Here is a 14,122-nt window from a genome sequence, read left to right as displayed (position 1 = left end):
CCAAAATGGCTGCCGAGATCTCAGTGCTGTTGCCTTCAGACCCCTCCCTAATGTCATTTTCTCAACTTTCTCAGTTGACTTTCTCAACTCGTTACCAACTACCGTACAGATTCTTAAAGAAGGGAACCATTACGTACAACCATTTGCAATCAAGAGAAAGAGACAGCTCTGCATTCTGCAGAGAAGAAATACAGGATCTGTCAGAACAGACCATCTGGGAAAGATGAGAACAAAGGTTTAATTTATTCAGATCAACATGGTCAAGGCTCCAAATCATAAAAAAAAATACACAGTTGAAGAGACTTAAACAAAATGTTGTCTTTGCTACATATAAACAATGTTCAGAGTTCTTTCTTTAAAAGGTACGAAGGAGCACCCTCATGAATCGAGGGTAAAACATTATCTAGGACCAGCAGTTTCTGTGCTGTACTTCTGATGCTTGTTTCAGGTGTCCAGCAGCCTGAAGACTCGGGATAAAATGCATTATAAATCCTCAATGTAATAAACACAGTCTCACAACCTAAATGGTGTCCACTTAACGGTTGCTTTTCGCTGCTTCCTTTGCTGCAAGTATAAGTGGAGTAAGACTTGAAAGAGGTTTGGCAATCTTCAGGAACGGGTGCTTTAGAAGAAAGAGAGAGAAAAAAACACCATCATTATGTGGAATGCAACACTTACTTGTAATATGCTTACTACTGATACAGTGCACCGTATTCAAACAGAGGAATGTACATTTGGGGTGTGCCTCAATCCTATTAAATGGATATCTTTAGTTCGTTAGGGCAGTTTTATGCAAATAACTAATTAAACATACATGTTGGTAATTCATGTTCATATGAAATGACTGGGGATTTGGCAGTGTATATATTTGTATAGTCATATAAACGTATTTATGGTAAGCAGTCTAAGAAAGGCAGTTGAATATTAAGGCCCCTATTCTATACAGCGAGTTGCAGGTTAATGTACAGTTACTGTTGCATTAATTCTGTCCCAGTTAAGAGAAGTCCCTGCATTGTTAGCTGTTTATCACCCAGTGGTTGAAATTGCTTAAAAAGTAGCAGCACTGAGCCTGACAAAATGCCCCCTATTAACCGATGTGTAACCATTACTCCTCGCCATCCGCATCCAGTGCTTTGCTGGGATATTTGACAACCACATTTCTATTAAATATAATTGTAAGATCACGTACTTCCCTAAAACATCATTACAAATATATACTGTATATAACATACATGGTGCCGTAATAGAGGAAAGGAAACAGTATTAGGGAGACAATATGTAGGTGTCCTTAACAAAAGCCAGAACACATAGGAATGACCTAAGAAGTCCAGCAGAATCTAGGTCCAGTCAGACAAAGGAATCAAATCACAAAATCATTCACATTTATTGCATGGAGAAGACATGATCTTCTGTTCTACAGAACTTTCCCAAAAGCATACGATATCTCCACCACATCCATATTTAGGTCCTTAAAGGTGCAGTTGCCTCAATTTCTTGACTGTATAAATATTTCTTCACCATACTGTACCATAGGGTAGATCTGTGTCCGCGACTCATTCTTTAGCCTGCGTGCGGATTTTTAGCTTTTGTTTTACTGCACAAAACATACCAAGAACTGAAATTACAATGGTAGCTAGCCGATCTAATGGTATGCCATCACTGGGCTTGTCACTGATTGTCATGCAGACAACTGTACCACAGGCATTGGGTCTCCTTAAGAAAGTTTCAAATAAAAACTGCTAAAAAATAATAATATATAAGTAATCTCTTCAAAGGGTATCACACCTTCAAGTCTCTAACAGGATGTCGTTTTGTTTTTAGGGGAGAACAAGTAATTTAAAGCATCAGTATCACTTACACCCCATTTGGATAAGTTGCATTATAGTACAGACATGTAATGCCCTGTCTGGAATGTATTGCTCGCTTTAGAATTACATTTGCAAAGCTATTAGACAAATCTTTAAGTCTGAAAATCTACGTTGGACCAAAACCAGAGCGAATCACAGAGCATACACTGCATGCGGCTTTGGTTATCGCTATGAAAAAACCCACAATATAATTATTTTGTGTAAAAATGTAAGGTAAAAGGCAATTTGTACAAAAAAAATTTGCATTATATATTTGGGACTTTAAGTAGTTCCTCAAATATTTAGCACAAATCATGTATATTTTTAGCTGTGCTTATTTATCTGTAAGGTGGTATTACCACGAAAGCAACCTGTATTTATTTATTACAACATTTATATAGCGCCCTTATCCAGGGCACTGTGCATTAGTTAGTGAAATGTGGTGGGGTTACATAGGGAATATTTCATGTGATGGGCATACAGTAATAGTTCATGTCTTTGTGGTGTGTGGGTAGGAACATTATGGTCAGGTGATGGGCTAGATGTATTGAGAACTTCCTTGGTTGATGGGCAGGGATCGTAACATTATGGTCAGGTGATGGGCTAGATGTATTGAGAACTTCCTTGGTTGATGGGCAGGGATCGTAACATTATGGTCAGGTGATGGGCTAGATGTATTGAGAACTTCCTTGGTTGATGGGCAGGGGAAGGAACAGTATGGGCAGGTGATGGGTTAGGTGCACTGAGAGGTTGCTTGGTTGATGGGCGGGGGTTGGGGTCAGGTCTCTGGATTTAGTCTCATCAGTGGCATGGTGATGGGTCCGACACTAGGGACAGTGGAGGCGATTATAGTTATAAGAAACAACTTCCTCACCCAAATCAACATCCTGCTGGCTCTCCCCACAGCCCTCTCACACTGCTCGATCAAGTATGATAAACAGGTCCCTTCCCGGTAGTGTAGATGTTAATACCCAGTCACCTTTATTTAATCTGACCAGGGCAGCATGTTGAGAGCACAGGAAGCAGAGTGGCAGGCCAACACATTTCAATGGAATGAAATATAGCTAACAAGCTGGGGATAGTCTATTTTTAACGAATTAATTCACCTCTTCTCTTCACATTGGTTTTACGTTATTTGTCAGTCACAGCAGACAAACTTCCGTGGACTGAAGTACAGAACTAATGCTAGAGGAGATGCCACCTGTTCCCAGCATTATGCTCGACGTTCTCCATATGGACATTGGGTTTCTTTCCAAACTGGAAAAGCCAGAAGTTGGACATCACATTCAGAGTGACTCTGGGACAATTCCTTTATAGTAAATACATCCAGCAAGTGTCATTTCAGGACAAACTATTACACGGCCGTTACGGTTCACACCAAGCAACACCTCCTAAAATCTTCTGTGAACTCTCATATGGCTCCATAGAGATTGCACCTTTACATGGAAAGGAATTTCCGGGACCATTCCTGACAAACACAATATTGTAAGTTGAGGAAAAGGTTTTATTTTTCCCATTACTAGGGTATAGCAAAGTACTGTATATACAGTTACTCTTTCAAGCCAATCCGGATTAACCCATTTAGGGACTGGAGAGGGAAGTTTCTGGTTTGCAGGCCCCCCTCAAGTAGGGAAGTTGTGAACACAGCCGCAGTGCATGATACACCTACCCCGATGTAGGGAAACTGCAGCATAATTTACAAATAGTCAGTAACTTTCCAGCCAGTGCGTATAAACGATGGGTGTAAAGTCTGTATATGCAGAAGAGGCCATTGTCGGCTGAAATTTCAAACTGAACTCTGGGAATTTTGGGTCAAAAACAGCGGCTTTGGCGTATATGGCACTAAATCTGATGCTGCAGATGGCAGAGTCTCATGTTGCTGCTTCTTGCTCAGGAAGACAGCGGTGCCCTGTGCATGCTGTACATCTCGTGGTGTAAGGCAGGGGCGCGCAAACTTATTTTGCTGCGCCCCCCTGCCTGGCTCCCTCCATTCTTGGGCGCACCCCCCCCCTTACCTCGCGCGGTATCGCATGACATCACGTGACCCGCCATGGCAACTGTGATGTCACATGACCCCCGAGGCGTCACTTCACGACCGCGTTGCCATGGTCACGCGTTCTGAAGACGGCTGAACCTCGGTACAGGTTGCAGAGGCCTCGCGCGGTCCCCCATCATTTAATTTAAATGCCACGGGGAAAGCGCAGGACCTCTGCAACCACCCGCAACCTCCCCCAAAAAATCTTGTTCCCCCCCCCAGTTTGCGCACCGCTGGTGTAAGGTATATTTTAACTGCGTTCGTTGATATTGCTTAAGGGGTTTCTGTTTCACCGCAGCTGTCTTCCAGAGTTAGGCGTTTATTAGAGGATTTAAGAACACAAACATGCAAATTAATAAAGTAACATGCTCGTATGAGAATACCGTTATGCTAAAATCATTACCATCCAAGTAGAAAAAAAAAAATGAATGAAGGCTGTTATTTACATGCAATCTGAAGAGAGGAAGGGCGAACACAAAACCAGTGTGGGTGGTATAAAAATCAGTATAACTCATTAAAAAGGTGAGAAAATACATTCACAAAAAGTAAAACCAATTAAAGTGTGATAAAATAATGGATCCCTCTTCCTCCCGTTTGTACTGGCGCGCCATTCAAAGTTCAACCCGCGCTGAGGTCACCAAAGGCCGTATCTATCACGCTACGTATCCTCACGAGGGAACCAATTCCTATACGTTTCGCAACTTGACCGTCGCTTCTCAGGGAATTAACACCTTGAGGTTATTATAACTATATATAAAGGGGGATCAAGCACCGCCCCCTCTATTGGGCATCGAAGATTATTGAACACCTCTTACAAAATGCTCCGATTGCTATAACCATACAAATAAAACCTTGAGACCCCCATAATACTATAGCAATTGAAAGGGTATATAAAAAAAACAACATCAAGGCAACTAAACAAATACAAAAAGTTATGAATTTGTATCAATGGACAACCTAATGATCACACACTTGATGATATACAAAGCACTGTATTACATAATATACTAACAAATAGATAAAACCATGTTAATAATGGGGATAGTGACTAGATATAGATATGGTCATTGCTAAAAAATTATAAAAAAGGATATGTCTCGAATTTCCAATAGGGAGTCATTCTATAACGTTGAAAAAAGTACCTGTGGGAACAGTACATCGAAGTGTCATTCTAAAAGTAAAAACAAAAACAGAAAGGCCCAGCGCAACACACAAAATGACAACATATAGTGCAATACCTCAGTGCTAATCTGCTCATGAGTAAGGGTCTTTTAGTTAAACCCTTTGGCCAAAAGGTTATAAGCCCAAGTCATTCTAAAAGTATTCCAAAAGAAACATGTTCCCAAATTAGTATACAAAGTATAATAAATATACACTATTATGGTTTCTAAAGTACTTTTAAAGCCATTTAGAAGACTCTAAAAAGAACTAACTAAAACACCCTAAAATGCTGAAGGAAAAAAAAAAGGATGGGGGGTGGGGGGGATCACCCTTTTATTACTCTAAAAACCCTGCTACATCGATATCTAGATTAAGACCTTTGTGTTATAAGATATCACGGAGGTGCAGCCAAAACGGCTCAGACCCAAGAGTCTATCGCTTTCTCGTTTGTTGGCCTGTACCCATTAAATCCCTTTAACAGAGACACGCTATATCTTTATTGTGCATTTCAGTCTAGTGTTCGGATAGGCCATACTGCATATATCCCTGCTGGATGTTGCACTTATGTTCTAAAAAATAGAATTTCTAGAGATCGTAGTCCTGCCCACTTGAGAAGATGGACAACAAGTAGTTTCACAATTTATAATAATTTGTAAAACTTTATTTGATACTTCTGATTTGAAACTTGTGTGTTTTTTCTTGGGCATCTAAATAATCGCATGTGGGAGTGCTTCTTGCACCACATGTGAAACACCCATGGGACTTGTCACCTAGCCAGTTTGTAGACTCAGGGTGGAGGTTTGAGAGTTTAGCAATTAATACGGGGGGCAAAAACATTTTTTTAAGATTTTGCACTCTTCTGAAAATTAGTTTGGGATGGTTCAGTAAAACATCCCCCAAAATGGGATCACATTCAATATTCCAGTGTTTTCTTACAATACCCCGGTTTAAGGACACTCGCGAGTAAGGACATATCGCCCAATAGGAAATGGCAGCTCGCGCATGCGCCTGTCAGCACGTCCTGAACAGCAATACCGGCTCCCTACCTGTACCAAAGCTGTGCGCAAGCGGGGAGACTATAGAGCCTGTTACACATGCGTTATTTACATCAGTTCTGCACGTATATGACGATTGCAGTACAGTACATGCATCGAGAAGTGGGAAAAGGTAGGGCTTCACTTTAAGTACATTTTCACTTTACATACATGCTCCGGTCCCATTGCGTACGTTAATGCGGGGTGCCTGTACTAGTAATTAGTGGCGTTCCCCTATTCTTTTTGGTGATAAAACGCACATCTCCACTATTGTTTGTTCCAATTATTCCGATTTTTCTTTAGTGCAGGGATCACCACTTAGGCCTCGTTCAGACAGGCCGCGATGCGACGTGCGCGCGCTTACGTGCGCGCACATGTTTGCCACTCTTTCGCTTTGGTGTTGTGGGAGTTTTCAAACTGAAAATGACACCCGGCGGCGAAGTACAGCGTTGACGCCGCTGCACTTGAAGGAGACAACTGAAGTTGTAATTTCAAGAGGCAACCGCGTCACGTGTACTTCGCCAACCAATCACAAACACTTGTTTTTTGGTTTTTTTAAGTCACGACTCTAATTGCATCATTCTATCTGCTGGGGATGAGCACACATCGCACAGAAGACAGAGGCACGCGGACGCACCGACGCACGGTAGTGTAGCAGCCTGTCTGAGCTCAGCCTTAAAAAGGATTTCCCGGTCTAATGGTTCTGATTTTCTAAATTCGCCTTCCGCCATTTTCTAATCATAATGTTTTGTTTTCGAAATCCGTCCTTAACATCTGCAGCTTGTGGGTGAAAGTCATCAGTCCTTGAACCGTTCCTATGAATTCGCCCAAACTTTCCGTAAGGGATGTTGGTTACTCACAGTAAAAAGAAGTACACTATTCGTCTAAAATCCCATTTTGATCTAAAAGTAAGACCATATTGTTAATGTTAAGAGAGTCTAAAAAACAGTTGAAGGGTGTATCTGCTGTCCATTTAAAAAAATCTGTATACCTTTCCCACATTAAAAAAAACGTAGGGAATAAAGGGTCATCGTTCCAACTACATTCTCTTAGCTGTGAGACAGATGTGTAAGGAAAAGTTATCCTCAATTGAAAAAAATTGCTGCAATAAAATGAATACGGAGAAAATCTGTTCTTGTGCCACGTCTGCACGTTGATGTAAAAAATAAAAATACTTATTACCATTGAGCCCCAATTTGTAAAAAATAAAAAGGTACATTATAGAGTTTGTATATCGCATATTACCCATACAATAGCTCTCTTGACGTTTTCAATATTTGAAGTAGTTCAACTGGGATCGAAACTGTCGCCATAGTTTGTAAATAGCAATCCACATACTTTGATTTGTGGACACGGAGCCTATCGCTGAAATGAATTGGACAGCTGGGTGGATTCACCAAGCTATTGTGAATTTTGGGAAGGTGGTAAAACCCAAATGATCTCTGTGCAATATTAGGTACATAAAAGGTATTCCTTATTATTTTGCTGCTAAAAGAAGTTCTTTAATACAATCATTAGTGGGATCTTCAGGGAATTATGTCTGAGGTTCATTCAGATAGTTAATTCTATTCTGTACTACAAACCTCCGCTCCTCTTCTGCCTGCCTGATAATGATGGATTCATTCTCAGCGAGACCTTTCAAAGCTGCTCTTTCCTCTTCACTTAAATTAGATTTTAATGTCCTATTTCTTTTACAAAGAGAATTGACCTTGGCTAACAGAAAAGGCGAGCATACCCATAAAACTACCTTTAGATTGGAAAGGGCAAAATGTGGAATTTCTCTTCAAATTACAATGTATAATAGATCCAGCCTTATTCATTCATTGCATCTTGAATGTCTGGGGCTCTGCCTCTCCGACTTCATTGCAATTGCCACTTCCATATTTTAAATCCATTCAAACTTGTAGACACAAATGATCTGTCCACTCACTTGAAAACGAGAGGTAACTCAAATGTATTACTTCCTGGTAAAACATTTTATAAATACATTTATTTTTGGTGGTAATATCTCAATGGTTAATTTTCTAATCTCTGAAGGTAATGTCAGATATGTTCGCCATTTCTGTAAAATAGAGTTCAAGTCTTTTTATGGAAGAAATATGACCTCAAAATGTCACTTAAGAGGAAGAGAAGCTATGAACGTTCTCACTGAGAATGAATCCATAATTATCAGACAGGCAGATGGGGAGGAGGTTTGTAGTAGTGAAAAAATAAAATATACTATCTGAATGAAGCTCATATTTTTAAAACGATAATTCGACATATAAGAAACGCCTTAAAGATCCCACAAAGGATTTTATTGAGGAAATGAAAACTTCTTTTAACATCAAAAAATAATGAAGTTCTTAATGAGTCTGAATACCTTTTATCTATTTAATAATTCACAGAGATCAGGTGGGTTTTACCACCTCCCCATCATTCACAAATGATTGGGGTATCCACCTGGCTGTACAGTTCAGTTCAAGGATAGGCTCCCTGACCGCAAATCGGAGTATGTGGATTGCCATTTACAAACCATGGTATGTATATCTTTATTTATATAGCGCCATCCGTGTACATAGCGTTTGCAGCAGTAATACACGTGACAACATTGGAGACCTAATAGGAATAAGCGCTACATACATATAAGTAGATATTAGGATAAGGAGTCCCCGTCCCGAAGCGCTTACAATCTACGCAGTGATCTATGTTAATACCTTCGATCCTTTTTTGAAAGACCCAAATGAACTACTTAAAATCTTGAACGATAAAATGGCGAGAGAACTGTGTATGGGTGACGTGATGTACTGTACAGGAGATATAGATATATATATATATATCTATATATAGATAGACAGATAGATACACACACACACCTGTATTTCTCACAAACTGGGACTCCATGTTAGTTGTTTTTTTTACCTGAACGCCCAGACATGGCACAAGAACAGAGCTGTTATCTTCAATAGTATCCGTTTTATTCTAACCCATCATCATTTTGGAGAACCTTTTCTTACAAATTTGACCATTCACGCCCAGCTATGCCCAACCTATTAATGGGGCCAAGGGAAGATGAACGTATTTGATACGACAACCCCTATCGCACATGTTTTATTGTAGAAAAGGTACATAGATTATATTTTTCTTTGGATAGGAGATACACCCACCCTTCAACTGTTTCTCGAATTTCTTACACAATATGGGTCTTTTATTGATGTGGGGACCACACAGTAACACCAAGGCTTTTAGGAAGTCTGTAGTGTGTAATGGTTACTTAGATGCGAAGAGTAACCACCACCCTAGTTGGTTAAAGAACATCCCTTACGGGCAGTTTGAGGGAATTCGTAGGAACCATTCGATTACTGTGATTTTTTCACGCAAGCTGCAGATCTTAGACAGATTTCTAAACAAACATTATGATGAGAAAATGGGGGAAGATGCCTTTAGAAAATCAGAGACAGGGAAATTCCTTTTAAGTGGCGATCCTCGCGCTGATCAACAAAAATCCAAATAAATATAAGAAACAATAGGGGAGGTGTGCGTTTTATCACCAGAAACATTAAAGGAAGTGCCTTTAACTACTAGTATGCTAAGAAAACACTGGAATATTTTACAATTTCATCCAATTTTGGGGGATGTTTTACTGAACCATTAAATCATTTTGAGGAGAAGGTTGAAATTTTTACTCTTCTGGCCCCAACTATATTAAATACTAAACCATTGAAACGGTTCACGAACTGGTTAGGTGACAAGTCCCATTGTTTATTCAAATGTGGTGCCAGAAGATTATTTACCTACCCTAAGACAAAACAAGTTTCAAACCAGAAGTATCAAATTAGTTTTACAATTGATATAATTTTTCATTTGAAAAACCTGCTTATGTTCATCTTATCACCTGTCCATGTAGGAAGCTAAAATGTGGGCAGGACGAAGATCTCTAAGAATTAGCTTGAGCATAAAATCGGCATCCAGCAGGGATGTACCAAGCATAGCCTATGCAAACACTTTACTGAAACGCCCAATAAAGATACATGTCTTTCTATAGTATGTATGCATGTCTTTATTTATATAGCACACAGTGTACTCGGCGTTTACCAAAGAGACAATACAGTACAGGCAATTATAATACAAGAAGTGCAACAAACAAAATCAGACAATAGGAAAGGAAATTCCTGCACAGAGAGCCGACAATCTAAGTGGAATGTTGGGAGCCTTACAGAGTCTACAGGTGAGGGAAGAAGTGCAGTGGATGGCAGTGCTTGGCCCACCTACAGTCACTGCCCCCAGCAGCACCGCCAGCCACCGCCCCCCCCCCCCCCTCAGCTACCAGCCCGCCATCCCCAACATCCAAGGCCCTCCCGCAGCCACCGCCCACCTCCCCCCCCCGCCCCACCAGAACAACCAGCCCTCTGCAGCCACCGGGCCTGACCTGAGACCATCCCCAAGGCAAGTTATTTTTATATGTATGGGGGAAGGGGTATTTTTTTTATATGTATTTGGTGGAGTTTGGGGTATATTTTTATATGTATTGGGGGTTGGGGTATATTTTTATATGTATTGGGGGTTGGGGTATATTTTTATATGTATTGGGGCTTGGGGTATACTTTTATATTTATTGGGGCTTGGGGTATATTTTTATATGTATTGGGGGTTGGGGTATATTTTTATATGTATTGGGGGTTGGCGTATATTTTTTTATATGTATTGGTGAGGTGGGGGTATATTTTTTTATATGTATTGATGATGTGGGGGTATATTTTTATATATATATTGGGGGGGTATTTTTTATATATATATTGGGGGGGTATTTTTATATATATATATTGGGGGGTATTTTTATATGTATTGGGAGGACGTGGGGGCACATTTTATATGTATTGGGGAGGGGCTATATTTTTATATGTATTGGGAGAGTCTCGCATATTTTAGCATTGTGTCCAGTATTTTTGGGCACGCAACCAGCCACCGGCCCCCCGAGTAGCAGCCACGGCCCACCCGCCCTCCCAAAGCCACCCGCCCTCCCAAAGCCACCCGCCCTCCCAAAGCCACTTCCCTTCCCCCCCCCTCCCCCCGCAGGAACCGGGCCTGACCTGAGACCATCCACAAGGTAAGTCTGATGTTTATTTGTATCAAGGGTGTATTTTTTTATATATATGGGGGAGGGGTATCTTTTTATATGTATGTGGGGGTGGCGGGTGTATTTTTCTATGTATTGGGGGGGGGGGTATTTTTATATGTATTGGGGGTTAAGTAAATGTTGCACGCTAAACAATTTTTCCGTGGTAGGTGCGCTATGGGTTGGGGGAGGGGGGGGGGCTGCTCCTTTCATTTGTCCTGGGCCCCATGATTTCTGTTGGCGGCCTTGGTAGGAGCGACTGTGGGTGTGGGACACTAGCCATGAGTGCAGGCTATTGGGATGCTTGATTTGAGAGGGGAGTTTTAAGGTTTGGCTTAAAAGGTGGGGAGAGAACGTGTCATTTGGATTCCATTTTATGTTTATAAATTCAGCGAGTTGCTGAGAAAAGGGTTCTTTACATTAGTGAAAATGTGGTATTGACTGAACGACAAAGTAGACAAAAATATGCCAAACAGTGGGAGACATCCGAGATTGCAACTACGATTGCTTTGGAAGCCAATCACACGGTCACAACCAGCCCCCCGATGACCGAAACAGGAGTGGAGCCCTTTTAGGCAAAACGTGTGTACATCTCTAGTCTTGGCAAAGTATAGTAAATATGGGTGTCCATCAATCTAGTTATTTCTACACATTCACTGGTACCAAGAGAGGACAAGAAATTCGTAGGGTTTAAAAGGAGACGTGTAGCTCAAAAACAGACTATTCTGAAAAAGTGCTACTGGTCATTACTCTGCATCCCATTCCTCAAAACGGTTCATTCACACACCAAAAAAAGGACCAACATGGCTACATTTCTGGGGCTGTTAATGACATTGGAAAACTTCTAGTGAAAAAGGCTATGCCTTTGCATGCCGGGCTCTGCCCTCATGGAGATGCGAAGTTGGACTTTACCTGGAGAAGGTTGTTGGCCGAGCCTCTGTTTTCCACATCCATCTCCAGACACCGGTTGAGGAATTCTCTGAAAGTGACTGACAACTTCTCTGGGTTCTGCAGCTCTGGAGTACCGTTTGTAGCAATAAGGTACAGCGCCTATTTGAACAGTGGGGGGAGGAGAAAACAGCCAATCAACGAAGGAATGACGTACAGTATTCATGGTCATAACCGTTATTATGAGGCACTAAATGTAATATTCAAGTGAATGAAGAAACTCGTCAAATAAAATAAAAACCAGCACAATGGAAAAAAAAAAAAAAAAAAAAATCACAAATATTCTGAAATATCTGGCTTTATTTACGTTTCTTATTAAAATCTTGTTACTGCCCTTCCAACATACATGGTGGAAACGTCCAAAGATCACATGGATATGGGAAGCCACTATGAGATACAAGTGGTTCTGGGGATTACCTTCCCCCTAAACAGCACTACTGTGTAAACGAGTAGAACAACTCGGAAAATATGAAAACAAACTAGTGGCCCATATATACTCTGCTACTAGGTGCGAAATAGCAAAGGCATGGAAGCAAGAGCCATCCCTAGGTCAGGTAAAGGACAGATTTAGGATGGGTCTGATGGAAAAAATGACTGGGTTACAGTACAGTTCAGAATTTCCTGGAGGAGTTAAATGGGGACCTGAACTTACCCAGAACAATACTCCAAATCTAGATAGGTACAAAAATAAGGAGAACCTAGCTGGTCACTACCAGGAACATGTCGCTAAACCACAACCTGTCAGGCGTATAACCAACCCAAATATTTGGAACCAAGTCTGTAATCAGCCAAACAGCAAAACCAGGATTCCTCAGGTCTTTTTTCCATCTCCTCTTTCTATTCATTTAATTTACTTCCAGTTAATTGCTTTAAATATATTTGTATCCTTAATTGTTGTAGTCCTGTCTAGTCCCATTATATATGATTGTATCTAAGTGGTTTCAAACTGTATGACATGAATGTAAACCATTCCCACCCTCCATCTTAAGTTTTGTACCCCTCTACGCCCTAATTTCACCAAATGATTGCTGAAAATACAATTAAAAAAACAAGTTTAGAAATAGTAAGAATAATAAAAATAGATCAATTACCCAGATTTAAAAAAAAAAAAAAAAAAAGACACCATATACAATTCCAGACAGATTTTTCATGGAGTTGGGAAATCATTTATATATAGATACAACCATTGAAATGTACGTATATCCAGGTGGGTTTTCATTCAACCCAAACCAGGCGCGTATCACCAATAAGCACCAAGACACAGGCTTACAATTTACATAGAATATAAAAGTGTATATGCCTATGTGGGGTTGTGTTTCTTGGCGAATGTACATATCTGTGTATAATAATAATAATAATATATGGTATATAGATCAGTATATCTGTTCAGACTGCGTAGCAGAGCCTGTGTGTGTGTGTATCCATGGGTATATATGTTCATTGATGTAAGCAGTGGGTTAGAGAACATCAGGTACTGACAGTAAGAGTAGTAGCTATTAATGCCTGAGGGTACCAGTCCTCTGTCCTCTGCATTCCTTGTCCCTCCTGCAGGACGGGGGTTAACATGCAATAATAATAATAATAATAAAAGCATGCTCTTGTATAGCGCTGCTAGTTTCACGTAGCACTTTACAGAGACATTTTGCAGGCACAAGTCCCTGCCCAGTGGAGCTTACAATCTGTTTTTGGTGCCTGAGGCACAGGGAGATAAAGTGACGTGCCCAAGGTCACAAGGAGCCGACACCGGGAATTGAACCAGGGAATTGCCTGTGCCAGTCAGCCCTGTCTGACAACCCTGCAAAAGCTACACTCTGGCTCAAGTATCTGGGTTGAATCGGTGACTCATAAGGATATTATAAGGATAATCCTAATTACTCTGACCTAATCACTGAGGTTTTTATGTACCACAAGGGCATACGGCGACTAAGCACTGAGGCAGTCACAGTGGCCCAGGGAATGCTAAAATATTCTCTTACTGAAAGGGTAGTGGATGCATGGAACA

The 14,122-nt window shown here is 40.7% G+C and overlaps 1 protein-coding gene across 2 annotated transcripts in view; it reads right to left on the bottom strand.

Moving 5' to 3' along the window:
- Nucleotides 1-219: 219 nt before the first annotated feature.
- PAK1 (p21 (RAC1) activated kinase 1) overlaps nt 220-14,122 on the bottom strand; it is a 93,164-nt gene continuing 79,261 nt past the window's right edge. For both annotated transcript variants that reach the window (XM_075592640.1, XM_075592641.1), the window contains 2 exons: nt 12,085-12,222; nt 220-622 (listed from right to left, as the gene is read on the bottom strand). In XM_075592640.1, coding sequence (XP_075448755.1) covers nt 536-622; nt 12,085-12,222 — 225 coding nt within the window. In that variant the 3' untranslated portion in view covers nt 220-535. The remainder of the gene's footprint in view (nt 623-12,084; nt 12,223-14,122) is intronic.

Source organism: Ascaphus truei, chromosome 3 (genome assembly GCF_040206685.1).
Source record: "Ascaphus truei isolate aAscTru1 chromosome 3, aAscTru1.hap1, whole genome shotgun sequence".
Taxonomy (NCBI): domain Eukaryota; kingdom Metazoa; phylum Chordata; class Amphibia; order Anura; family Ascaphidae; genus Ascaphus; species Ascaphus truei.
Note: the sequence above shows the minus strand (reverse complement) of the source record. Positions and strands in the feature narration are given on the sequence as shown.